At 34.8% G+C, this 26,923-nt stretch overlaps 1 protein-coding gene across 2 annotated transcripts in view; it reads left to right on the plus strand.

The window, feature by feature from the left end:
* The window catches only part of EYS (eyes shut homolog), a 771,550-nt gene that overhangs the window by 601,089 nt on the left and 143,538 nt on the right, over positions 1–26,923 (plus strand). For both annotated transcript variants that reach the window (XM_015859149.2, XM_032443873.1), the window contains one exon: positions 21,806–21,970. In XM_015859149.2, coding sequence (XP_015714635.2) covers positions 21,806–21,970 — 165 coding nt within the window. The remainder of the gene's footprint in view (positions 1–21,805; positions 21,971–26,923) is intronic.

Here is a 26,923-nt window from a genome sequence, read left to right on the forward strand (position 1 = left end):
AGCTGCTTACAAAATTCATTTAGAATCCCTTCTGATCTTCAACATTAAGAGAATGTAGTGAAGATCAAATGGAAAAATCACACGGAAATTTGAGGTGAGAATTTTATTAAGATAATGGTCAGGTAAAGATGCAGTGTAGGAAAAGAAAATGATCAGAGAATTTCACCAAAAAGCTAGATAAATGTGCTTTCAAACAAATATTATTTCAGAAGGATGTACTCAAGCAGTTGTGTTACAATTTGAAGTTAATGACTACTGTACTTTACGTTTTTTCTTTGTTCTCAAAACCTGTGGTCTATATTTTGCATTTTTCTGCTAGTTCCTAGAGCTAGGGGGTGGGGGGAGGGAACAAAAAAAAAAAAAAAAAAAAAAAAAAAAAAAAAAAAAAGGAAGAAATACTAATAAATATATTCTAAAATGGCCTGAATCACTATAATGAGACCACAGGAATCATTTTGTTTGGCTGTGGGTTCTGGACTATACAGTTGAGCTGAAGGTAGCAAAGAAAAAACCCTCATCAAGGCGAAGCATGAAGAGAGATTACATTCCAGAGTTTGCAAGTACACTTGAAAGTGGTAAGTTTAGCAAAAAGTTTACATCAGGTAGTTTTGTAGGATTAGTTTCCTAGAGCCAGCTTGTTTCACAGTAACAGTAGAAGAGATACTTACAAGACATTGTTCAATTCAAGAAAAGAAAAGTCAAAAATACTAAAAAAAAAGTATAATAGACCATTATCGATCAAAGAATGTGAATGTTTCTCTCACAGAGTGTATTTGAGGAAAGAAAGAACAATCAGATAAGGAAGTAGAAAAGAACCCTCTCCAAGTAACAGCAATTTTAGAGCAAAGCCTTGTACGTTAGAGTAACTTAGACTGCTTCAGCAACTGCCTCTAGTATCCACAAATGTTCTGCAGGATGTGAGTGTACATTAGGCATCAGCATTTCATTCTTGGCATCTGATGCTCTCTATCATTAGTAGCCATATGAATTTATTTAGGAGGTGTACTCTCTTCATACTACAAGTGAAAAATCAAAGGCTGTGTGTGACAAAGTATCTTTAAAGACATGTGTAATACTTGGGCTTTCATTAGTTTTTAAAGCATGCATGTCAAGAAGGATTCAAAGAATTGTTTTCTGGAGTTCAGTTCCTTTTAGCTTCACTCAACAGTGTTAAGTTCCATCTGAAGCTCTTGTCACTGAATGACGTTTTGTAAGTAAATGATCAGTGTTTTAGACTTTGTGTAGAAGATTTTTATAAATTCCATAAGAGAGATACAGGAGTACTTTTTTATATATAAAAAAGAGTACTTTTAATGGCAGTACTGACAATCTATCAGGATTCTGATAGCAGTGAGAATTTGATATTTTTCATTTTACAGAGCTTTTTAAAACAGAAATAGAACTTTTTGATATTAAATTTGGTTGGAAATTATTTAGCTGCTATCAGCTATCTTTTCTGTGTGGGAAAAACAAAAAAAAAAAACTGTCTCCTATTGTCCTTTAAAGTAAATTCCTGAGAATTTTGATTTAGAAAGGTAACTGTTTCAACCCATTAAAGAGCCAGTCACATCTTGCACCTGAATTCACAATTTTTAGCCTATGGAACTCTATTAAATAAGTGGCAATACAATTTGTAATAGATATATTCAGAAAAGTCATCTGTAGTTTGTCAAAATAATAGGCTTTTGAGATCTGATGGCACTTTCTTTGTATTCTGTCATTACAAGTAAGTTCCATCTGAAGTTCTGAATTTCAGGATATTAACACAGAAATATATTTTCATGTGAAATCTTAATGTATTGGTACCTTTTCATAATTTTTATTCTTTGTGCTCTTTAAGAGCTGGTAACAGCTCTCAGATCTTTAGTGTTTGGTGTGTTTCAGTCTTCTGTCTTTTGAAAACTGATGTAAACCAGCTATTTGCTGGTACTTTCTGCAGCTGTCTCAAAAAAGAAATGAATGACAAAGCTGTCTGAACTCAGCCTGTTAAGATGATTTTCATATGAATAAAGTCTTGCTATTGAGTAGTCTATCATGTAGAATCCATTTAGCGTGAACTCTTTGGTATCATTGAAGTATGTGTTTAATTTCAATACTGATATAATAGCTGTGGACATCCATTTGTAATTTCATGAGGACTGCTGCTATAACTTCAGGAAATCAAGACAATGCTTTTTTATTTGCGCTCTTGATATAGAATATAATAATGTTTCCTTTTGCAAAGAAAAGGAAATTCAAGTATTCAGCACAAAATATGCAGTGCACTTGTGTCAGTGGAAAATGCAAGTAAGCAATACATTTCAAACAATTACCTCATGTGTTGATTACTCGTTTTCTATTGTGTAGTCTAGATATTGAGAAAATTACATAATGTATTAATTGAGTTATGCAGGTATTTTAGCTATAATTTGTAGAACTAAATATTGACTTCTGAACATCAGTCCTAGATTAAGTACTGTGCAGGCAGCAACTTTGATGCAGGAAATTTTAGTACAGTTTATAGAAGGCTGTGCAATATTATCTATACTTAAGTACTTGCTGATGTGTTTGTTTTATTAAATATGTAAACTGAAGTTAGGAAAGATACGTAAATGAATTAACACTGAAAAGTCCCTGGTATTCTGTGATTTATTTGATGAGATGTTCAGGGAAATTTAATAGTGTGGAGTTAGCAAAGTCATGAAAACTTCTGCCCGTGGGGGAAAAAAAAAAAAAAAAGCCCTTAACTAAAGTTTAATGAGAAAAGTATTAATAATTGTCCCCAAACTAGGGTGAAGGGGAATAGGAAACTTGCTGTACTTTAGTGCTATTGATTATGGACTCCTAAAATTCTTCATTATCACTCAGGTTTGCCTTGCTTATAAATGTATTAGAGTTCTGGGGCAGATCACTCATTGTTAAAGTGACTGTTTAATCCCTAAAGGCAGGCAGGGTGCAGAGCTTAGATACGTGTGATTTCTCAGTAGCATCCTTCTTGTTCTTCTACCTTCTTTCCAGGTAATTTTGTAAAAGACTATAAAGAATCCTATTGATTGAGCTTGGAAAGTTGTAAATGTGATTTATGAGCTATATTTGATTAAAAGTGTGGCTGCTCTGGGGGACACAGGCATTTCTTCCCCCTTGGTCTTACACTGTGTAAATCACTTAAATCCATTGCCTGAGAGAGTATGCCTCTATAAAAAACTAGCAAAAATGGAAAGTTGCATTGGAAAACTATGTAGGAGAGCTTTATTTTAAGTGGAGTTCTAAGGCAAAAGAAGATGCATGACTATAAGAGAAGTAAAGCAGTGCAAACATTATTCACTTCAGGAGCAGTGTAATACAGTTTTTTCCAGGAATTTTGTAATTAGAGCAGTTTGGAGATAGTAAAATACAACTTGACGGCATATTAAGTAGCTGAACTGCCACGCTCTGCATTGTCTTTTCATTACACTTTTATTGGATATACAGTGTTATGTATCTAGCTTTGTGTCAACAAGGAGAGAACTTTTGTCATCTTAAAGCAAACAGAAGAGGAAAAACTAAAAAAGCCTTTTAAATTGTTTACTTGTAAATACCTCTTATTTTACAGACTTGGACTAATATTGCTTTTAAGTTCGAACCAAGTGCAGAGTGAAGGTACATGATGATGTCCTCACTGCTAATTAAGATGAGGTACTTTTGTGTGCCCACCTGACTTATCTCTTGTGGCTGATAGCCAGTGAAGCTATATTGTGTAATTTTAAAAGAAAAATGTCTCTCTTTTTATTTCAACCTATAAAATTGACTAGGAGACTGTGCTTGCTGTACCAATTGATCATACTGTACTTGCAATATACTACAACTTTTTTCCTGTATTAATCATGTTGCTAATGAGAATCATTTAGGGAAAAGAATATTTCAAGACTTTGTATTTCAGGGTGTTAATGACTCAGGAAATTAATATTTAATAAGAGTTGAACAAGCTTGTTCAAAAACTGATTGGATAACTTTGAAATGAAAAATCAATGCATATTAATTAACACTGATTTTACACAGAATCACAGAATGACCCAGGTTGGAAGGGACCTCAAGGATCATGAGGCTCCAACCCCCCTGCCTGGCAGGGCCACCAAACATACACATTTACTAGATCAGGTTGCCCAGGGCCCCATCCAAACTGGCCTTGAACACCTCCAGGGATGGGGCATCCACAACGTCCCTGGGCAGCCTGTAGCAGGACCTCACCACTCTTCTAGTGAAGAACTTACCCCTAATATCCAGCTTAAATCTTCCCTCTTTCAACTTAAAAACCATTTCCCCTTGTCCTGCCATTATTGGCCCTTTCAAAGAGTTTACATCCCTCTTGATTATAGGTACCCTTCAGGTACTGAAAGGCTGCAATGAGGTCACGCCACAGCCTACTTTTCTCCAGGCTGAACAAGCCCAGCTCCCAACTGCACCAATCAGTGTTGTCAGCAAACTTGCTGAGGGTGCACTTGATTCCATTGTTGATGTCATTGATAAAGATGTTAAAGAGCACATAAAGATGTTAAAGAGAACAACATTTTAGTTGTGTCTCAAGAGATACAAGATGTAAATAGATGTAATGGATGTCATAGGTAGTTATAGAAGAATTAGAATGAAATTCTAAAGAATGTGACAAGTTATCTGGGTCTTCCTGTATATTCGCCCCACAAACATACTTTCATCGATTATGGGTAACTATGTGTACTCCTGACTTCTAACTGTGGGGGAAAAAAAAGAAATTGCTTCTTTTGGGTCACTTTTGTTAATTACCTTGAAAGTTCCTAGTCTGAACTGCTGGATACACTATATTTAGTGAAACACTAGAGCTAAGCTGAATACAATGCTTTGTTATTTTGTTTAGCTCTCTGAAACTTTGGGTATGACAAATGATTTTGTCACTGTTGAGCATGCACTTTTGTTTTCCTCTGTAAGTTCTTTGTGCAAAATGGATTTGTAAAATATTTTACTGACCATTCTGGACAGAGGCACCTAGAACATAGCAGCAATACTATTTTAAATGTTTTTAGTTATAATGCATTATCTCTAAAATGTGTTATTCCTCAAAATGTGTCTATTTTGCAGTCACAGTTATAAAATGCTATTAGCAGCTGCTTTTAGCAAGGTAGCCCTGAACTCAAGCTGTGATAACCAAGCCTTCAATAACTATTTGTAAATATTGACCTTGTACAATTACTGGAATGAAGCTATCTCTTATAAGGTGTATCTCTCTGAAAGCACTAGAGGTTGGGTAACTGTCTTCTTACCTTAAACCTTTAGCTTTAACCAGTGTTGTCAGATTTCTCATCATAGCTTCAAAAAAAGAGGTGAAGCCCCAGTTTTCCAGGCTTGAACGTCCTCTGATCATCTAATACTTAGGATTGTATTTGTGATGGTCATGTGCCAGGCCAAACAGAAACTTAAATACAAAGTCTGCAACTGAGAACTGGATTTTGGTTTTTATTGTGATGACCCTGTGTTGTGCTACAGCCCTTTGGACTCTTGTTGAAGGTACAGCTTTCCTAAGTGTCTTAAATGTAGGGTTTTCTTCTTTTAGTGCATAAACATATACAATTTGCTCTGATTTTCTCCTATAAAATGAAGATAGCTCTTGCTTAAGATTATTAGATAAATGACTCGTTTTACTGCACTATAATGGAAAGCTTGTACAGAAGTGTTAGCTTGTATTTCATTTGGATTTTGTTTAGCTGGGATCTATGTATAATTCATGTTGACTTTATGTGGATTCTTTTAATACTAAAATAATAAAATGGGAAATATTATAACGAGCTCTCATTTAGCTGAGGCTGCTACATCACCCTAAAGGCAAAAACAGTTTTTTTCCTTATTATTACTTCAATCTGACACTCTGAATTCTTTTTTTCTGTATCTCTGCTTTTATTCAGTTTTCTTTTTGTTTGTTTGTTTTGTTTTGTTTTTGTGCTTTAAGGATGTGAACTATATAGAAGCATTAAAAGGGAATAAATTCTGTGAACATGCCTGGGGGTCTTTAAAGGACAGCTGATTGCTGATCGTTTGCTTAAATATGGAGATTTGCTACCTAGAACAAAAAATTAGGATGATCTGAAAGTTCCTTATAACTGTTTTACATAATTCAACCAGATTCTTTTTACTTAAGTGCCACCTAATTTATAAAACCATTTTTCCCAGCTTCTCTGCCTTCTTAGTGCTGGCACTAACCAGGCTGCTGAATACAGCAGGCTTAGTGTGTCCCGTGGTGATGCAGCTGCTGTTGCACTTCTGTGAAATTCTTACTAATTCTTCATGCCAATCTTCACATGGTAGTAAAGACCAAACAAAACAGAAATCTTCCAACCCCCGTGGACTGTGTTCTCTTCCAGCATGTGATATTGTTTCCTTCCGTGGATATAGGAGCCTCACATGCTTTATTTTGCTTTTGAGTAAACAATGGAGACTTTTGCTTTTTTGTTTGTTTTCAGGCTCATGTAATACTGACATTAAATATAATCAGCAATAGCTGCAGTAATCATCTCATGCTTTGAAATGTAATAATAAGTATTAAATAGCTTGTGAGCAACTGCTTATAAAGACCACCCACACTTTTATTTCATTTACTTCAGTATATATTCCTTGTATGGTAAAGGTAGCTTGCTGGTCTTGCACCTCTTTCCAAGTCATCTTGCAGCTAGACATAAAGAATGCACAGTGCACTATTTCTTCAAGACAGGGTGTATGTTTCAGACATACCCTAGAGGTCTGAGCATAACAGAAACAATTCTAGCAGACCCAGATACTGATAGATACTGAAAAAGTGGGAAAAATCATTCTGTCATTTTGTCTACCATGATATCCATTGCTAACAATATCTCAGGCCCAAGTTACGCTAAACTATTTGCTTAAGCAGCTTTGTCTGTCGCTGGATTTGATAACAGTATATTTAGCCGCCACCTCAGCCATGTATAGTTTGTTACAGGGCTTTCTCAGTATTTTGTCAGCAAATGGCATCCTTTTCAAAGGATTTAAATAAAATCATCCAGCTAAGTGAATGTGTACTGGCTTTATGTTAGCATTTGGTTTTATCAAACCTCACAGACTCATTTTCAATCTTGTGGGTATTTTATATCTCATTACTAATGACAGTGCCTCCCAGAAAGAAGTGGATAACAGACGTAGTTCATTGAACCTCCTGACATATTTCATAAAACTGTATCATAAGCATATACTAGTTAACTGTGTGTTGTTTCATAAATGAATCTATTCCCACACCAGTATTTCCAAATTACTTTCAGAGAAGGAGAGCGCAGACTATATAGTATTGGGCTATTGCAGAGAACATTCACTCTGTCTACACAAGTATGTTTCAGAGTATGTTCTAGCCAGTTGGGAATACATGGCTGAAGAGTAAAAGAGTTTTGTCACCAATCAAAGGATCTCTGGTGGAATCTCTTGGGGTGTATCAGATTATATTGTTGTGTTGATGAAAATCTGTTTTCTTCTGAAAAAAAAATGCAGTTTGTTTTAGGACTCAGACCCATCAAACAAAGGTAATTATTTAGTTTGAGTGCTTTCAGAAATACAGGAATATCTGATATCAAATTCTTGTATCAAATGCAATTTTGTTCTTTTCTTCTGAAGATAACTAACTTGGTACTTCACTTGCTTTTGTCTCTGAGTGGCTAAGATTTTCTTTAGCATTTCTATTTTAAAAAGTTGCTGCAGTAGATTGTCCATAAAATGTATACAATAACCACTCTGGGAGGAGACTGCCACCACAAGAAGAATGTGGAGCTCTTGGAACAGGTCCAAAGGAGGGGCCACTAAGGTGATCCGAGGGCTGGATCACCTCTTCTATGAGGAAGGGTTGAGGGAGCTGGATTTGTTTTGCCTGGAGAAGAGAAGGATCTGGAAGGCCTCATTGTGGCCTTCCAGTATTTGAAAGGAGTGTGTAAACAGGAGGGTGAATTACAAGGGTGGATAGTGATAGGACAAGAGTGAATGGTCTTAGTCTGAGACACAGAGGAGGTTTAGGTTAGACATTAGGAGGAAGTTTTTCACATGGAGGGTGGTGACGCACTGGTACAGGTTGCCCAAGGAGATTGTGGATGCCCCATCCCTGGAGGCATTCAAGGCCAGGCTGGATGTAGCTCTGGGCAGTCTGGTCTGGCAGTTGCACATAGCAGGGGAGTTGAAACTAGATGATCATTGTGGTCCTTTTCAACCCAGGCCATTCTATAATCCTATGGTTATTTCACAGTAATTTGTGAACTTACTTACTTGGACTTACTAACAGTGATATTTAGAATGCTTACCTCATAAAGATCTGCCTCCAAACTAACTGATAGGTTTAATCTTTTTGTAGTTCTAACTGTTATAATGTAGTATTGACACTGCATAGGAAATGGAATGGCACTACCAAGTTTTACATTCCCCTCCGCTGCGTAAATGTGTGAAGTTTTCCAGTCAAGTTTCCAGCTACTTCAGATCCAGCATGAAAATTCTCCATGTGTTTTTATTTTTTCTTAAAGGAATATTCTATTACAGACTTCACAAAACTACAGAGGTCATTGTACATCACTCATTCCATGTCATACCTATAGAAAGTGGAGCTCCATGTCTAATGTGCCATAACTATGAAAACTTTCTCACAGAAGTCAGTGTTCCTAAATCTGAAACAAAAAAGACTGAGCAGAAACTGTTGAAGTTTGCTCCTTTTATTTTACACAACAGTAGTACCATTTTGATTATCCAAAGTAAAACTATCTCGAAATTCCCCCAACATATATGAGAGTTAGTTATTTTTCTATGAAAAATTTTGAACAGGATCATGCTCAAACAACAAAAGTGAAAAGTTGAAATAAAGACTATAGCAATGATATGGTCACTGCATTGTAATAATATACATTGTAATGCAGGAGTTAAATAAGAACCAAAACCAAAGACCATAAAAGATTTTCCTGGATGTATCTGTGTTTTGCTTTATTAGTGTTTGTGGCTAATGAAGCTATCAAGGGTGTGCTGCTTCTTTAGAAAGCTGTTTTCCACTTGTCTGCCTGAAGGCAGTATTTGTTTCATGATTTGTGTAAGAGCTAACAAAGTTTTAAAGCTGCATCAAGTGCTCTGTTTTCTGAAAGCTGACTGGTTATTTGCCTTCTGGAAGAATGAAGTTTAATGCATGAAGTGAAAGGCTTATTTTTAGAGATTTTTACTGAGACTTGGTAAAGCATGAGTCTGCCATATCATTTTTCAGCTAATTTAGGATACTATTGTAATCCATGGCAATAATAATAAATTCTGCAATGTTCTCATTTGTACATTATTTAAGCTAGCACGTTCTACTGTGAGCTGAAATGTACTGGAAGTATTCATGATTCACATGATTGGAAGATCTTATCTGAGGGCATAATAACAGGAACAGTAACATTTTAAGCTTCTACATCTAATTCATTAATGAACATGAATATAGTCTCCACGTTTCCACTAATTCTGTAACTATAGCTCATTCAGACAAGGATTTTCCTGCTTTCATTTTCAAATCAGCAAGTTCTTGCTCTCTGTTACACACCTCCTGATTTTCTTTTTTCAGATAAGTTAATCTCTTTCATTATATGGTATTTCATTGTTATTTGTGAGGCATGAAGGAACTGAGGCATGAATTAAATCCACTTGTGTATATAGAAATACTGAAGTTGGACTTACCTCTATATGAGCACAAGGATTGTGAACAGGAACTTCTCACATGACACAACAAGTGCACACTTGTATGGAGAAACAATTTGAAAGATTCAGGGCTTCATGAGATCTACCTATTTATTTGTGGTTGCAGAAATTTTTTCTTAATAGAAAGCTCTTTTGACATCAAATAGTAGTTATATTCTATTGTGCCTAACTACTCTTTACATATCAAGAAAATACTTTTCTCTGCACACTGAAAGTGTAGATTGATTTTCTTTCTTTCATCCTCAGTACATGCTAACAGCTACAATAAGCTTTCTTTGTAAAAATAATCTCAGGTTAAATAGGAAGTTCTTCAGGAAAAAAAAAGTTCCCAATTTTGGAGCTAGTTTCTTAGAATTGTAGAACTGCTAATAGCATGTCCAAATAACCATGTTTCATGGAATTATATTTTCCCATAGCTTTTAGATGATGCAGGAATAGTTCCTTTCAGCTGACTTCTTTAAGCAGATCAGGGAAGAGGATGACTTATAATTTGTTTTCTCTTTTAACTCTATGTTCTGAGGGGAAAAACTACTCTCAGCCTGGTTGAAATCACTGGGAATTCCGCTGGTATTCGCCACGTAGTGTAATATATATAGCTGTGGAACTCTTTTTGTAGGATGCTGTGGATAATAATATGCTCCTGGGGGAGCATATTTCTAAAGCATCCCTCCATGTTTGCCATGTTCTTACTCACTTGTGTGGTACCCTCTCCTATTCCCTGTCTTAAAAAGAATGCTGGACTAGGTAGTGGTTGAACTAGTTACTTGTTCTTATCACACAAGGTTTGTATTTAGCAGCTTTGCTCATATTCAATTTTCATCTGTTAGAACTGGTCTGTTTGTAGCAGAAAAAATGAATGGGGTGGATTGAAGAGCCCACTGTGTGTGTGTGTGTGTGTGTGTGTGTGTGTGTGTGTGTGTGTGTATTTGCCCAGGCACAAGTCCTTTGGGAGAGTCAGCTCTACTAATCACCTCAGAGTTTCTGATCCTATACCTCTCATGTCTGAGATACGTATCTCACATCTCTCCCTCATATTACTAAATCTCCTTTTGGATGTTTGTCTTACTAGGGCTTTAATTCTATGACCTGCACCAGCTGCTGTTCTGGTCTCTTCCCAGTTTTCCTAGCAAACAGAAAGATTTCTTCTGTAATTGAGAATAAATCATTAATTTTGTTGATCCATCAGGACATGTTTTGGCTTCTTGATACGTAAATAGAAGCAAGGAAAAATAAACATATTTTGTCACCAAATAGCTCCTTATGCAAATGCCTGAATCTAGCTAAAGGCCAAGCAGCACATTTTTACAGCAGTTGTGTGAGTTCAGTTGCCATTCTGTTCGTTCCATGGCAGAGAGTTCTGTGCCATAGTAGCACATACATTCATATTGCCAAAGAAAGGGGTAAAAAGGATTAATTAGGCAGACAGTTCTTAATATGAATGGGAATTTCCACAAACTTTAAAAAAATAAAAATTAAAAAAAAAAAATAAAAAAATCAGCTTTTAAGACTGTGGTGATTGGGAAAGGTATCTGTTTATCTGTTTCAATCTGAGTTCATTTTATTATTTTCTCTCTCATTTCTTTTCATTGAATAATGTTTGGGCAAGTCTCTCATGGCACCTGAGCGAGAACTGTGTGTGCACTGTTAGAACTGCTAGTATGATTTGAATCTTCATTTCACCTTTGGATATAATTTTGGAAATGCTATGACGTTAAAATAATGGCTTTATTTCACACAGTTTGTTCTTTAATATAAATATGAGGCTTCTTTCAAAACAGTTGGTGCTGGGGAGTAAGGAAGCACTGTTTAAAAGAAGGGTGTGACTTCTATAATTTATTCACATGCTGTACATTTTTTTTTTTAAAAAGTGACAAGTTTGGTTTTTGTTGGTTCAGTATGTGTGTATATATATGTATACACACACACATATATATGTGCATTGCATATATATATATAAGCTATGTATATATATATTATTATATATTATAATATTATTTATTATATTATATTATTATATTAATATTATATAGTATTATATTATTATATATATATTATGTATGTGTGTGTGTGTATATATATATATATATATATATAAGCAATGCAGAAAAACAAACCAAATGTCAGATTTCTGTTTTTATGAGCATATATTAAAATGTGCACTTAAATCAGCTTAAACAAGAATGCTTAATATGCAGCGAGGTCAGAGGCTACTAGATAATAAAAGAGAAGAACGCTTTCCAAGGTGACAGATGTCAGTTGTTTTTTGTGTTATGAAACTGGAAATAGTATACTGATGATTCTTCTTTTCTGCAAGATGTTCTGTTAAAGAAAGTACTGAACAAAACCATGGGTTTGTTTACATGTCTTTGAATTTCTGGGTTTCTGAATTTATGTGGTTTGAGGAAGGCAGTGAGTTCCTTTCAAATAAGAGGTTGTGTTGTTGTTCTTTGTTTAAAAAACATAGAGCTAGGAGCTGACAGTCCAAAACTAATTAAAGTGATTTAGTAGATAAATTAGATTAAATCTGTCTTGGATCATTTACCTGCAGTTCATCCACTCTGATACTTTTCAGCAGTTTTGTTACCAGATGAATGTAGTAAAATCCCAGAAAAGCAATTACATTTTCCAATCAAAAATCCATCAGCTCTGAGACTGTTAGGAAGAAATATTTGAGGTGTAACTCTGAATAAAATGTAGTTCAAATAAGAAAAGACCAAAACCAATAAAAGGCAAAATGAACCTTTGCTAATAATTAGATACTACAAGCGAAAAAGCAGACGTTCTTTATCCTGGGATGTGTTCATGTGAAGATATTTTATTTCTCTTTCAGTGTGTTCTGAGATTGTATTTCTTTCTAAAGAATAATCAGCACTGCTTCTGCTTTCAGCTGCATCTGGATTGTGCTGAATGCTGGTTCATTTCAACCTTGTGTTTTTCCACTTTCGTTCATGTTGTTTTCTATATAATTTGAAAAATAAGTATTTTTGTTGTTGCTTATTTCTAGCCAAGTGGATTTTAGAGTAAGGCAGAAGAGGAGCATGTGTTTAAGAGCAGCAAGAAATGTGATTTCAGTATTTCATCCACTCCTTTTTAGTTTCCTTTATCTTGTACTGGAGAGCCAAAATAATATCATGTGGTGCTAGTGCCAGAGCTGTGCTGGAAGGTTATTTTACAATTGCAGGTGATCACTGGACTAGGGAAAATGTATTGAAAGTTAATACTACTGTACTTAGTTCAAGCCTGGCTAGTGAATAGAAATTCCTTGTCCTAAAGCAGCATTCCATATTAACAAGCGGTTGTTAGTAGTTGTTTTTTGTAGTATAGGAGCAGATCTTAAGAGACTTTGACTCTTTTGCTGTTCAGGCTGTGGTCTCTAGAGATGGAGAACTAAGTGTTACTTGAGCCATGTTTGTGAACTGAAAATTGAGTGTAGTAAACAGTGGTACAACATCTGTCTGTTCTTCTTGGGTCGTGTCAAGGATGCAGTTATGGTGGCACAATATATTGTGTTTTACTGATTCTAAGTATTTTTGTTTCTCTCTTCCTGTTTTTTTTGTCCACTGCATTTAGTCAAGCCTTACTTTGAAATGACCTTTCTATTTGCTGGGAGAATAGAGCTGCTGGTACACAAACAAGTCTGCCAAAGTTGTGAAACCTCCTTCTTATCTAATTATTCTAGCAATTATTATTCTGAATTCTGCTACTTCAGACAGTTCAGATCTCTTTTAGGAATTCTGACAATTGTTAGTCAACAGGTAATTTAATATGCTTATTTTTGAATTTCTGTGTTCAGGACTCTAGTTGAACATGTACTTTCCAGCTACTGCTTTCAGTATCCAAGGCTGAAAACCCTTTTCAGAAGGTCTTTCAGACAAATTCATTATTTGTTGTTTAATTTTATTGTTTCAGACCAATGAAGGGTGGCTGCTAAAGGTGGCAACAAAACACATTATGATGTTTTCTAGATAGCCTGGAACAGTCATGTAATTGAAATTCACTGTGAAACAATAGAGGTTTGAAATTGAAACAATCACAGTAGCAATGGTGGAAAGAACAAATGGTAGAAACAACAGAAGTAGTGCTGAACTTCATGAAACAGCTTTAGAAAAGTCCAGCTAATGTAGCTAAAGATTTGCCAGTTGGAAAGATAATGATACTGTAGATTATACATAAATTTTATCTAAATAGAAGCAAAATAAAGCTCTTCAGATTTTGATAATATACTTCAGTATGTTAGGTAGGAGGAAATAGTAGATAATTTATTATTAACCATGTGTTAGCTGTAAGTCAGTGATAAATGTCACCAAGAGTAAAATAGTCCCTGCAAGTTGATTTATTTTGCTGTCTGTAGATCAGACTGTGTACGTATGTTTTGCTATCTGCCAATAGTGATATATTACAAAGGAAGAATTTGAGTTTTGAGCCTGTTCTGCAAGCTTAGATGCTACTGCAGCATAGACAACAGTTGTTCTGAGTAAAGTAAACACTGTCTAGTGCTGTTGGATAGAGTGAGTGTTTTGTGAGCTGCTCGAGGGTCAAAAATGCATACAACAGCTGGAAGTGCCATGTTTTTTTTTCGATTATTACTGGCAGCAGACTTTCTAGCTCTGATAGCTTGAGATCTTTGAAATCACATAACCCTGATAATCATCTTTCCCCATGCATCCCTCTCTGCCTTGGTACAGTTTTGATTTTAGCACCTTCTAGCTGAAAAAAACTGTTAAAGCTAAATCTAAAATCAATATCAGGCATGAGGTAAAGTATTAATCTCTGCATCTTGGAGCTGATGAGAATGTATGTCCTGAATTCATGATGGATGAAGGAAAGAGAAGGTAATCAGAAATACTTTTAAAAGGAAGGAGTTGCTTCATTTTTTCTAATTTTGATACTGAATCAAGTTCAAGCTGTAGTAGTTTAACAGAACATAATGAAAAGTTAGTATTTGTCTGTCGTGTGTGTGCACATCTCCAATCTGAAAAATTCCCTGTATCTAAGCTCACTGTAAAAGATTTCTTAGCTTTATGTGTAACAGTTAAGTAATTTTTCCAAGGAATATATAGATTGATTTATTTAAACTATAAATAAATAAATATCTAACAGAATGCTGGAGTTTCCTTACTGAGCACTTTCTGCTTTTATGAAGGACAGAACAGCCTAACTGTCGCAGCAGCAGCTTCATTTTGAAATGACCTTTCAGAGTTTGCTGGAAGGAAAGAACAGTTGATATACAAGCATTGAACTTCTAATAATAAAGATGTAATAAATCACACAGAATTATTCTTTGTGGCTTGCCAAGGAAGATGAGCATATTGGCAGACAAATGCTGATTTCAAACACAATACTTAGTTACTTCTCCTGAGACAGTGTGCTGTGCACCACGGTGTGTTTTGTTCGTACAGAGCATTGGTCCAAATCAGAAAAGGAGAAAAAAGAACACTTCTACTAACTCTGTAGTTCTCAACAGCTTCAATTGCTTCATTCACCCGTAACAAAAAATGAATTATCTGAATCCTTGAAAGTATGTTGTTTCCTGGTTCAATACAAGGATCTGTTCTTCTGAACTGCAGTTCAATAAGGTTATAAGAAGTAAAGAGTAAGTTTGTACAACGTGACTTGTACTTCTGACATAGGCAGTGATCTAAGCAGTTCACTAAAGTGAAACAGTTCATTTTCTTTTCCTATTCAGACTTCAGAGGCTTTTACACCAATAAGTGAAAAGTATTTCTTTTCTGGTTGGGGATTTCTCCCTGTATCTTCCTACTACTTCTTTCCCTGGCTCACATATCCAAAAGGATTCCAGACTCACTGTGTACTGTTCTTTTATTTTTTTTTTCTTTTTTCTTTTTTTCTACTAAATTTTAATACTGTCTCTGAAAAATTCCTGAAGGATACAAATGAATTAGGTTGATAACATCTCCCTGGATATCCTTTTGAAGCTACTATTCAGAAGGGGTTTTCTAGTGAAAGAATGAATAATTTGGGTCTGCTAAGACATGTATTTCTAAATATGGAAAGTATTTGAATATGTTCAGTAATGTTCATGAATATACAAATGGTTCCATTCTGTCTTAATGTTGGAATTTACCAGATAGGAAATACAGTAATAATCTATTTAAACTTGTGTCCTGAAAAATTCCCTTTTACAACAAATAGGAAAAGAAATCAGATAGTTTTAACTATCTCTTCCTTGTTGGAAGCACATAAGAAGTATGCAGTGTCACAAAGTAATAAATAATGCAGAATAACATAACCAACTACAAGCAAAGAAGCCAGTGTTTGCTTTTCAGCAGTAGTTTTTTAAGTTTTGATGCTTGCAAATGAGTTCTGCAGCTATGTAAAAAATAAAAAATAAAAATAAAAATAAAAATCAGGAGTTATGTTTATTTTTATGTTAATTTGAAAAATTAGAAAGAAAATGTAATGGTTTCTGGAAACTATGTACTATTTTGAGATTACTGCCATTAGGAATTCATCCGAACTTTTAGTTCATATGTAGAATTGTATATATGTTCATAGGAGATTTGTAGTTCATATGTATCCATTCCTCACATATCCTCCCAATGTACTTATGACTTACTTCCAAAATGTATACTGTTTCCTAAATTGTACAAAGGAAGAGTTGCTTCCCTCCTCAGTGATTTCAGGGGAAGAATGTCTTGCTTTAACATGACAGTAAAGTTTTAAACAGCACAGTTTAGATTCACTATGTACCACAAAATTCTCAGTATCTGTCTTCTAGTGTTGATTTTTTTCTAATCCTATAATGGAAAACTGCCAAAACTATCACTTTGGTTTGCCCTAATAACATGGTGAAACTCTTCTCATTACATGAGAAAACCACTGACATCAATGCAATATTGTGTTTAAAAATACATGTTTAATTGAAAAGAAAATGTCATGTGATTAATTCCGTAGCTCAACAAATAATAAAATCAAATATTGCCGAATATTTATTCCCTTTTTTAGATTCATATCACTTGTAGGATGTTTCATTATTTTAGTGTTTTCTTTCCACTAGACTTGCTTAGAAGTAATTTCAGGAGCTACCTCTGCACCCAGAACCTGAAAAAAGCTCAGAGTTCAGTTGGATTTACACGGTTCTTTAACTCTGCGTCTGTAGGTATAAATAAGAGTAGAATGTACAAATCTAATAAAAATGTGATGTACACATAATGTCGCAATATCTAAACCACATTATGTATTTGAGCACATTAAATTAAATGTGCTGGGAGCTACTGCTTTCACTTTAAATACAGTATTGATCATCAGTTATCTGGTGACAGCTATGTGAAAAAAAGTATCTTCTGTGTTATACAGACAGGAGATTCCTCTTCAAGTGACTGAATGTGTCACTAAAAGCCTGAGTATTTATCCAAATTAAAGTTTTATAGCCAGTTACTTGTCACATATTTCTCTGATCCTTTGGGACAGGAATTATAGTTCATGTGTTTAAGTACCATTGCAGAGAATGAGATTAAGCTTAGCTGACAGAAATAAAATTAAAGTAACTGAAAAAAATACATTGTTATCTCATGAAGCAAACAAAACAAAAGCCTTAGAATTTTAATAAACATGGTAATTCTAAACATGCAAATACAGTATTTACACATCTAATTGACACTCAGTATGATACAATAGGAAATGAGGTTTTTCAGCTGCATGCATTTAGGCAACCAAACATTTCCCATTACATCAGAAAGCTTAGAGGTTTCCAGTGTTACTTGCATTGCTACATTCCTCTCTACCCATCCCCTCTGTGGAGACCATTATTTTGTTCACTCCTTTTACCAGTTAATTCAATTTCAATCAAAAATGTGAAATCCGTGTTCATGTAGACCTTCTGTGATACTTTACTGAGCTAATGTATTAATGAGTAAGCTTCAAAAGATTTGTGCAAGTCCTTGCTTCATTAGGGTTTGTTGTAATATGTGTCACGATGACCTTAAATGCATCCAGCTTTCCATCATTAAATCTAGTAAAACATGATTAGAAGTCCAGTGTAAATTATGGTGTGATATTTAAAATCTGCCTTCAATTTTCTTCATGTAATTGGGAAAGTTTGCAAAACATAAATGAAGTGATAGAGAAGCATCATTTTCCTCTCAGATAAAAATCCTTTAAAGAAAAGGAAAAAAAAAAAAAAAACCAAACTGCAGTAAGATCATACTTAGGGTAAAATTTCTTTAACTTGAAGTAAAAATTAGGTAATAGCTTCCCAGTTTCCTCTAGGTTACCATTTCAAATGGTAACAGATCATACAGGTAGGCATCCATATAGGTCTTGAAGAACTCTGTAGAAGGAGATTCCACATCTCTGAGCAACCTAATCATGTGCTCCATCACCTTTACTATAAAGTTCTTCCACATTTTAGTACAGAACTTTCTATGTTCAAGTTTTAGGCCATTGCTCCTTGTCCTATCACTACACACTACTAAGAAGAGCCTGGTCTCATCCATTTGCTTCCCACTTCCTTTTAGATATTTATAAACACTGATCAGATCCCTCCTCAGTCCTTAGAAATCCCACATAAGGGTATTATCCAGCAAAGTTTAGACTGAAGTATAGACATATTTCTCCCNCCCCCCCCAGTCTTCTCTTCCTCAGGCTGAACAGTCCTGGGTTACTCAACCTTTTCTCATACAAATGGTGCTTCTGGCCCTTTATCATCTTTGTGGTCCTCTAGTGGACTCCTAGGAGATTCCTGTCTTTTTTAAACTGGGGAAACCAGAACTATGCACAGTCGTCTGAATCTGGCTTTATTGAAATAGCGGGTGCACGCCCCCTATTGGCAAGGGGGAAATTGTGCACTGGTCAACGAAATTCATTCCATTATATACTCTAAATCTGACACAGGTAATGCTCTCCTGGTGCTCAAGCATTGGTTGAGCATTTCAGGCTCACAATCTCCCCAGCACTCTTGCTATGATATGTTTATATATAAGACCGGTTACCAACCTGTTGTTTGTTTTGTTTGGGATATTTTGTACCCTCCTGTAGTGATGTGAGGACAATATTTCCAAGAGTGAGCATGTTCACTTTGTCTTGTGCTAGGCTCTCACTCCTCCCTACATACTTGCCTTATCTTGTTCTCGTTCCTGTCTCAATTCTACCCATGTCAGAACTCCCCAAATTAGTGGAAGAAAAACGGTTCACATAACTTGCCTAACTGCTCCAATGAGTAAGTTCAGCAAACTTATATTACATACAGAAAATGTTGGCTTCACAACAAAGTCCTACACTACATACAGAAAATACTTGCTTCACTGCAAAAACACAATCTGCCCTTCACAAATATGGATGCAAAAGTTAATTCATCTGGCTCCCTGTTTCCAAAAGCACAGGAGCATAAACTTGCTTTATTGTCATTTCTTTTTTTGAGGGATGCAGATAAATCCTGAACTGCTCAGTATGTAAGGAGCACTAAAGATATGCAATGAAACATATAGTAAAGGCAGGACAACTATGATTTTTTTCTGGAGTGCTACAGCTTCCAACAATCAGAGATTTCCTGAGCTTCAGTTCCTTAATGTTTACAGATTTGTTATATCTGTTTTCTTTCCCTGAACTTTATTTAGTTTTCATGATTTTGACCCGTATGATGTCTGTGGCAACAGATTACCTGAAATAGCTTTGTATTTTATCAAAGTGAATAACTTTTTGTTTGTTTGTTTGTTTGTTTGTCAAGCCCATGATCATAGACTCTTAGAATGGCTTGTGTTGGAAGGGGCATTGAAGATCACCTAGTTCCAACCCTGCTGCCATTGGCAAGGTTGCCACCCATTAGATCAGCCAAGGGTCCATCCAACCTGGCCTTGAGCATTGCCAGAGATGGAGCATCCACAGCTTCTCTGGGTTGGCAGTGTCAGTGCCTCACCACTCTGAGTAAAGAATTTGTGTTTAACACCTAACCCAAATTTCCCTTCTTTTAGTTTAAAAGTGTTTCTTCTTGTCCTGTCTGTATCTGCCTGTGCAAAAGGTTAGTCTCCCTCATGTATAAGCTGCTCTCAAGTACTGGAATACCTAGTTCCGTCAACCTTTCATTACAGGTGAGGCTCTGCAGCCTGTGATCATCAAATCGGTTGATAGTGTCATATTGCCCTTAGCTGTTATGTCATGAGCCATGGTCATTTCTTATTCACATTTGCCTCTTCAAAATTTACTCATGTTCCATAGTCCCAGTCTATTTCTCACTCTTGTGATCCATCTGATCATCTGTACTTTTGTTCTGTTTTTCACTGTACGTTTTCAGAGTCATGTTTGGAACTTTTAGAGGACTTTTAGTGCCATCTGCTTTATTTTCTCAGATGTTTTAGAGCTCATTTTATCTAATGCTACTCCATTTGTATGGCAGCCACTTTCTGAGAAAATGGAATGGTATCCTGCTCTTAGGGATTGCTATTTTGATCCATTGCTTCCTCTGAATCTTCACAATTAAGTATACTCTTTTTGCTGTTTGAAGTCTCTAGCAATCTGCAAAACAAGAGGTTAAGTCAGTGATCTAAATTTAGATCTCCCAGATGACAGAGGGGAGCATTATCAACAAGGCACAAGGCTGGCCTAGTAATGAAAAACTTGTGTGTTTTATCCTGTAAGGAGCTTTTGCCTTGGAATGTATTAGAGTTTCAGCAAGCAGAAAGATTTTGTGCATTGAAACGAACAAAAGTAGTGAGGGTTGCATTTATTTTGTTTCATATTTTATTGTCTGGGAACAAGAGAATTCACCTAATCCATTATTTCGTAGATTTCTGAAATTACAGTCATTGAACGAATTGTAATTGTATTTCTTTTCTATGGTAGTTGTGTAATGCTTTATGATATACTCAAGTCAGTTTTTTGTATATACCAGACTTAACCTTAGGAATTATCTATATCACATTTATTTCACTTGATACTCTTTGCACCTTGACTGTGTATGTAATTCATCGATCCCTTGATATAGCTGCTAGACTGACTATTTTCTTATTGGGATTGCCTCCCTTTTTTGTAACATGGAAAAGGCTTGCTGCACTGGCTGACAACGCTTTTATCATTTGTTCTTAAAATATATTCTTTGTGTGATGTAAAAGAACAAGCAGAGAATCTGTCCAGAAGCTTCTAGTCTGCTGTATGATGTTTTCCACTGTAACTGAAAAATAGAAAGCAGAATTTGAAAATTTAAAACTGAGACCATTCTGACATCTTGTTCAGTGCACATATCTAACATTTCAACTCTGAACTATTGTATTAAGTAATTTTCTTTTGCATAAAGAATATCCTCTGGCATACCATCTGATTCTGCTGGACAGACATATTATGTGTAAAATTTATTGTTCTGAGTTCAGATATTGGATATTGACTAGGTAAATATCTACACCTAGGTTATTGACACTCAAATTCTTATATGATGTGAGTGGAGAGAAATTGATAGTTTTAGGTTATGATTCATCTTGGGCTTCCTAGGCGTTTATTTTAAGGTTGAGTGAATTTGTGTCTTTTTTCTACTCTATCAATAAGGACAAAGGACCTTCAGTGCTGTTATCTGTCCCATAGGTTGTAGGTGAGTTGGCCAAAAGTTTGGTCAGATTGCTCCTGCATTACTTCCCCTTCTAGGGTGCTGTTCATTGTTCTGTTATTGTTGTCGTTTTTCGTAACTGACATTCATTCTTACTATAAAAAACATTACTTATTTCTCATTTTAATTTACTTAATTATGGATGGTTCTTACTGTTTGCATCAACAAAAATTATTTTTTTAATCTTAATAGAATTCTTGGAATTCTACTTGGCCATACTTGTCCCAAATAAAAATGATAATAATAATAAAAACAAAACAGCTCAAATATAGAATCAGAGATGAAAATGTGTGATAAAAGCTTTTGAACGTTATTGCATCCTGTAAGTCTCCTGGTCTGTAATAGTATTTTCACTTCTGTCAATAAGCATATGTTGAAACCTCTTTCTCTTCTAGTTGTTTAACTTGAATATTTGAATTTAAATGAAATTTTATGCATGCAAACACTGTTCAAAGGTATTCAAAAGAAAAAAGAATTGTTGTTTTCAAATGTGCTTTGTTGATTACATTGCATTTTATTACTTTATTTTGTAATAACCTAATGAAAATAGCTTTCTGTTATTCATTGCAGACATAGCCCTGTTTTTTCCATCCTTCAATGGAAATTCTTATTTGGAACTTCCTTCGCTAACATCTGTATCTCAGATGAGGACTGCATCTGGGCAGGAAACCAGCAATCTGACAACTCTGTACTTGACAGTGAAAACAACTGCTCCAAGTGGCACTATTCTTTACAGTGAGTACCAATAATACTTGAAGTATTAGCTATAGCTACTTTAGGTCCTTATAAACTTCAGTGTAGATCAGCTGGCATGTTCTATTCAGCAGCAAAATTAGTCATTAAAATGCAGTAGAAGCCTATTGGTATTCTAATACATGACACTACAAAATCGGAACCATAGTTTTTTGTTTTTCTGGAAAGTTCTTGCATATATGACTCATTAAGCAAAGCATTACTGATAACTGAAAATGCTGCTTTCTCACAAGGAAGCATTTGATTTCAGTAATAAATGTCACAAATCTAAAATATAAAGGAAGACATTTCTACCGATTCATTACAGAGGAACAACTTGTAATACTTGTGTTGAGATCCACTTGTTATAGTGATGATTTTAATTCCAGAGCTTTTTTTGCATTGCAGAGCTATCATAAGTTTTGCAAGTTTCCCATATTTCAGAGTATTTACTGTGATGTCATACTTCAGATTATTTTTTTTGTGGTGTTCTGAGAGAATACTTGCAGACTTGAAAGTACGTAGGTTGATATTACATAAGTGTTGTTACTTGCGTATGACATACTCCTTCTATGATTTTTTATGTATTTAATTCCTCAGAATATGATGCTAATTTCTGGCATAGCATGATTTCACTAGTTGGTTCCCATATTAAGTCTTTCATTATATATCTTAGCTTGTAATTTCTATTCAGATGCAAAGTGTGGACACTGAAGTGGTTTCTCCCTGAGTGCAGGAAAAGCTAGGAAAAAAAATTGTGAAGACTTTTTAATAAATAACAGATATAAAGAGATAAATCAGCAGAAGTATTCTCTCTTCACTACAGCCAGTTTGTCTAAAGAATAAATCATGTTGATTGCCTGAAAGCCTTGATAAAAGTACTGTGCTCCTATAAGGAGATCACAGTATGCTTCTTTCACTACTTGATAGAAAACATTGATCTGAAAGTAGGAAATGTATGAAGTTTGGGAGTGTTTGTGGTTGGTGTAGCTTTTAAGCAAGACTTCCAACACTGAATGCTGTTTGCCTGGCTTACTACACAAATATTTTAAACATGCTAAGTCTACTTACCTTTGCAAACATCAAAAGTTCCACAAAGTTTGATATTGAAAATGAAATTTCAACTGTTTCAGTATCTGTGTTTTCCCATTATTGAAAACTGACATGAGATACTTGCTTCTCTGTTGCATTTCATATGAAAATTACACAAAGATTAACAGTACTTTTTGTATTCATTCAGCTACAAAAAGAAGAGCTTCAAAATAAGCTTTGATGGTTAGCAGGTGTTCCACACTCACAGCCATCATTTAAAACAAAAGTGCTGTGAAACATCTGAGTATATTAAACTGGATAATTTGTTTGGAGATAACTGCCTTTTCTTTTTATATTTCTCCAATTGTCAGGTAAGAGATAGCACATCCTTGGAATTAATGGGCTCCGTTAGAGGAGGGCTGAGAGCCAGGGTGTTATTTTCAGCTTCTGTGCGATGTGGGCTGTGGAATTTCTTTTGTTCTTTGTAACATTTCAAATCATTTTTGAGAAATGTAAAAATTGTCACATTTTGCATGTTTAATTCACAACAACTATTATGATAAGATAGGTAATAAAGTCTGCAAGTACTTCATGTGCATCAAGTGTAGTTGAGTATTTTGGCTACATGCTACTTGAACATTTAAGTATCCTGGTAAGGAGGGTCAAAGCATGCAAACTATCTCAGGATTATGTACTAGGATTATAAATAGGACTATTTAGATATATCTGGATGCTGAGGAAGTAACAAAAGGTTTGGAGGCCTTTATGCTCTTCTGAAGGGGAACATACCCCAGTGAATATAATTGATATTTGTATTACACTGCGTAAGTTCAGCCCTTGTATGCCAATAAATCTCATTCTACCACTGTTTCTATCCATAGAAATATATCAAATTAACAAAAGTAAAGACTACCTTAAAATTATGTTTCCAAACATAGTGTTCCATTTTGTTAGAATCTGTGGCTATTCCTAAAAACATTCCAGCACCAGCAGTTAAATTAAGAAATAGAAGGCACGTTTTGATAATGTACAGAATTTACATATATAAAATTGTATATTAACAATGCCACTTTCACTTATTTTCTCACATGTCAGTACAAAAATATTCACTTGGTGATTCATATACACAAGTGTATACATTTTTCTCTATGTAGGTAGAACACTAACACATGAAGCTAAAGTAAAAAAATTGCATGAAGAAGCACCTTTAAGGGCATCTTCACTACATTTTTACTGGCCTCCCAAGTATTTATACATAATGTGTATTTTCACTTGTGCATTGAAGCCCTTGATGTTGCCTAGTTGCTGTTGTTTTTGTATAATATTACTTATTAAAATATGCAGATTTGTATTACCCTATTTGTATTTGCATTAATACCCTCGAAAAATTTCCTTGAGTTACTGGTAATTGAAACTCCTTAGACCAACTATCTAAGAAAGAAATCTGATCAAAGATTTTTAAAGCTGTTTAGTCCTGTCTGAGAGTTTTGAACTCCACCTGCTTTAATCTGTAATGTGATAGACTCCCAGCTATATATATAGCATAAAGTTAAATTGGGGAAAACAGAAAGAATTAATTACCACCTTGTAAAAGAATTAAGCCATTCAAGATCCATGCTTATTTAAATTATGTCTTATTAATGCTCATTATTGTAGGATAATTTTTACCTTAACTTATTTCAAACCCATTGCACAGGACTTGTATAGTTCATTTTTAGTTTATAGAAGTCTTGAATCTGAATTCTCAAACTTTTCCTCCATGGTATTTCTTTATATTCCTAGATAGGGGTTATCATTTTTCAGCATCTACTGAGATTATTTTTTTTCCTTAAGTTTTCAAAGGTTCTATTTACTCTTATGTGCTTTGACTCAGTATGTGAATGTCTTAAAATACTTAGCTTTTTCTCCATAAATTTCTGGTAACTTGCATTCCTGCTCACCTTGCTATTCCCCAAACAGGACTTTACCTGACCCTAAACATTCCCTTCTTCATTGGCCATTAGTCTTTATTCTAAGGTTAAGTTTCATTAAGATTTAAAAAAATAATAATAATAATTTTAAAAAAAATCTGGATCTTCTTCTGCCTGTTGAACACAAACATACAAAGTAGAAGAGGACTATATATTTTCTAGATCTCAGTTTAACACTAAGTACATCTTTGTTTTGCATTTCTACTGTCCTCAGGTTCTTTTCCCTCTTCTATAGCACCATTGTTTTTGCTTTTTCTTTTTTGTTCTCTCTAGTTATTTGTATGCTCATATCAATGTTCTTATTTAATTTTGCTTGGACATGACATACAATATTATTGTGTAAAAGAAAACTCTCTAGTATTTTCTGTATTAACATTATGTGCATTTAGAAAGAACAATGGATCCTATACAGGCTATCCAGATATTTGTAATTTATTATTTCTCTATACAGGCACCAAGCTCTTCTGTAGTTCTGTCAGATAAACATAATACCATTCATGAGTTCATATGCTCCCTCTGTTTTTCCTTCATCCCTGTTCTTTGCTTCTTGTTCTGTCTTTCTTCTTCCCTTCTAACAACTTCAAAAGAAAAGCTGCAGTTGTCAGCTGTGCTCTTTCAGAAGCAGTACAACTCCTGCTTCTGCTACTGCTTTTTTGAAGTTGTGCTACCATCAAACAGCTGAGAAATGAACTGCCAGCAGAGAGTCCTCATGAGGCTAGTGCACCCGCTAGATACAAGAGCTACAAACTTATAAGAAATGTTAAATGTTTCTGATATTTTCATACTGTTAATATGGCAACCTTAGCAGCAGCTTCATGGTTAATTTTACAATTAATTTCAAATATTTACTAGGCAAAAACCTCTTTGACAAAACCATTTTTAAAATATGAAGAAAATCACATTGATCTGCTTGTTTTGGGTGAGTTTTACCAGAAACTAATTACACACTCTGACTTTTTAGTTAATCCACATTTGTATAATTCTTTGTACAGACACACCCAATTTTACAAGGTTAGATCAATTTCTCTGTCAAATAATTAGTAAATATTTACATACTGTACTAACTTTTTTTGTAATGATTTCCTGAACTATTTTGAGAATGTATTTGTCATATAAATGGACTAAAAATTCTGCAGACTCTTTGCAGTTTACCTTATTTTTTCATAATTGGCAGGATGAGGGGAGATTTAGGTGTGTCAAGTGAACAGGATTGAAAATATTAAAAATTATTAAATTTGATCTGATAAAAATGAACCATAATTAGAGAAATATATCTTTTTTGGACATAGTATGCATTCTTATTTTTTATTCTACCTATACTGATTTCATGTTGTTTTCATGATTTAATTTCATCACTGTGTCTAAACAAACTGTTATATAACCACAAAAGGAAATAAAATGCAAATCATTAAATATATCAGGATTTATTTTCTTATCAACTATCATTTTTCATTTTCACTTCTAATAATGCTTTTTGCAATCCCTTTGAAGACAGATTGTTCAACTTCTATTCTGTATGTTATTCTGTAAGTTCTGGCACTTGGATTTGTCACATAGAATTCCTTTAGGACATGGCTCCTTTTTCTTAAGTTGTGCTCGTAAATTATGTTACTGCGCTCTTGAAAGCAAGATTCTCCAGATCTACTCACACTCTGCTTATTCCCTTAAAAGTAGAGATGGGCCTTTCAGGGAATTCAGTTAAAGTCTATTTATCTGTTATTTTAGACTGGCATCCTCAAGCAGAGCATTTCACAGTATCCTTCTTCAGTGACAAAAGGTTTTTGTCTCATAAATCCTACCCTATAGCTCAAAGGAACTTGAAGTATGTCTTCAAGTCTATCTATAGATAAGCAACTATTTGAGATCAGTGGCCAGTTGCTTGCCTCTGTAGCAAAGCATGAATCCAGCCTTACAGCTTTGCCATTTCCTGTGAAGGAATATTTGCTGAGATCTG

Source organism: Coturnix japonica, chromosome 3 (assembly GCF_001577835.2).
Source record: "Coturnix japonica isolate 7356 chromosome 3, Coturnix japonica 2.1, whole genome shotgun sequence".
In the NCBI taxonomy this organism is placed as follows: Eukaryota; Metazoa; Chordata; class Aves; order Galliformes; family Phasianidae; genus Coturnix; species Coturnix japonica.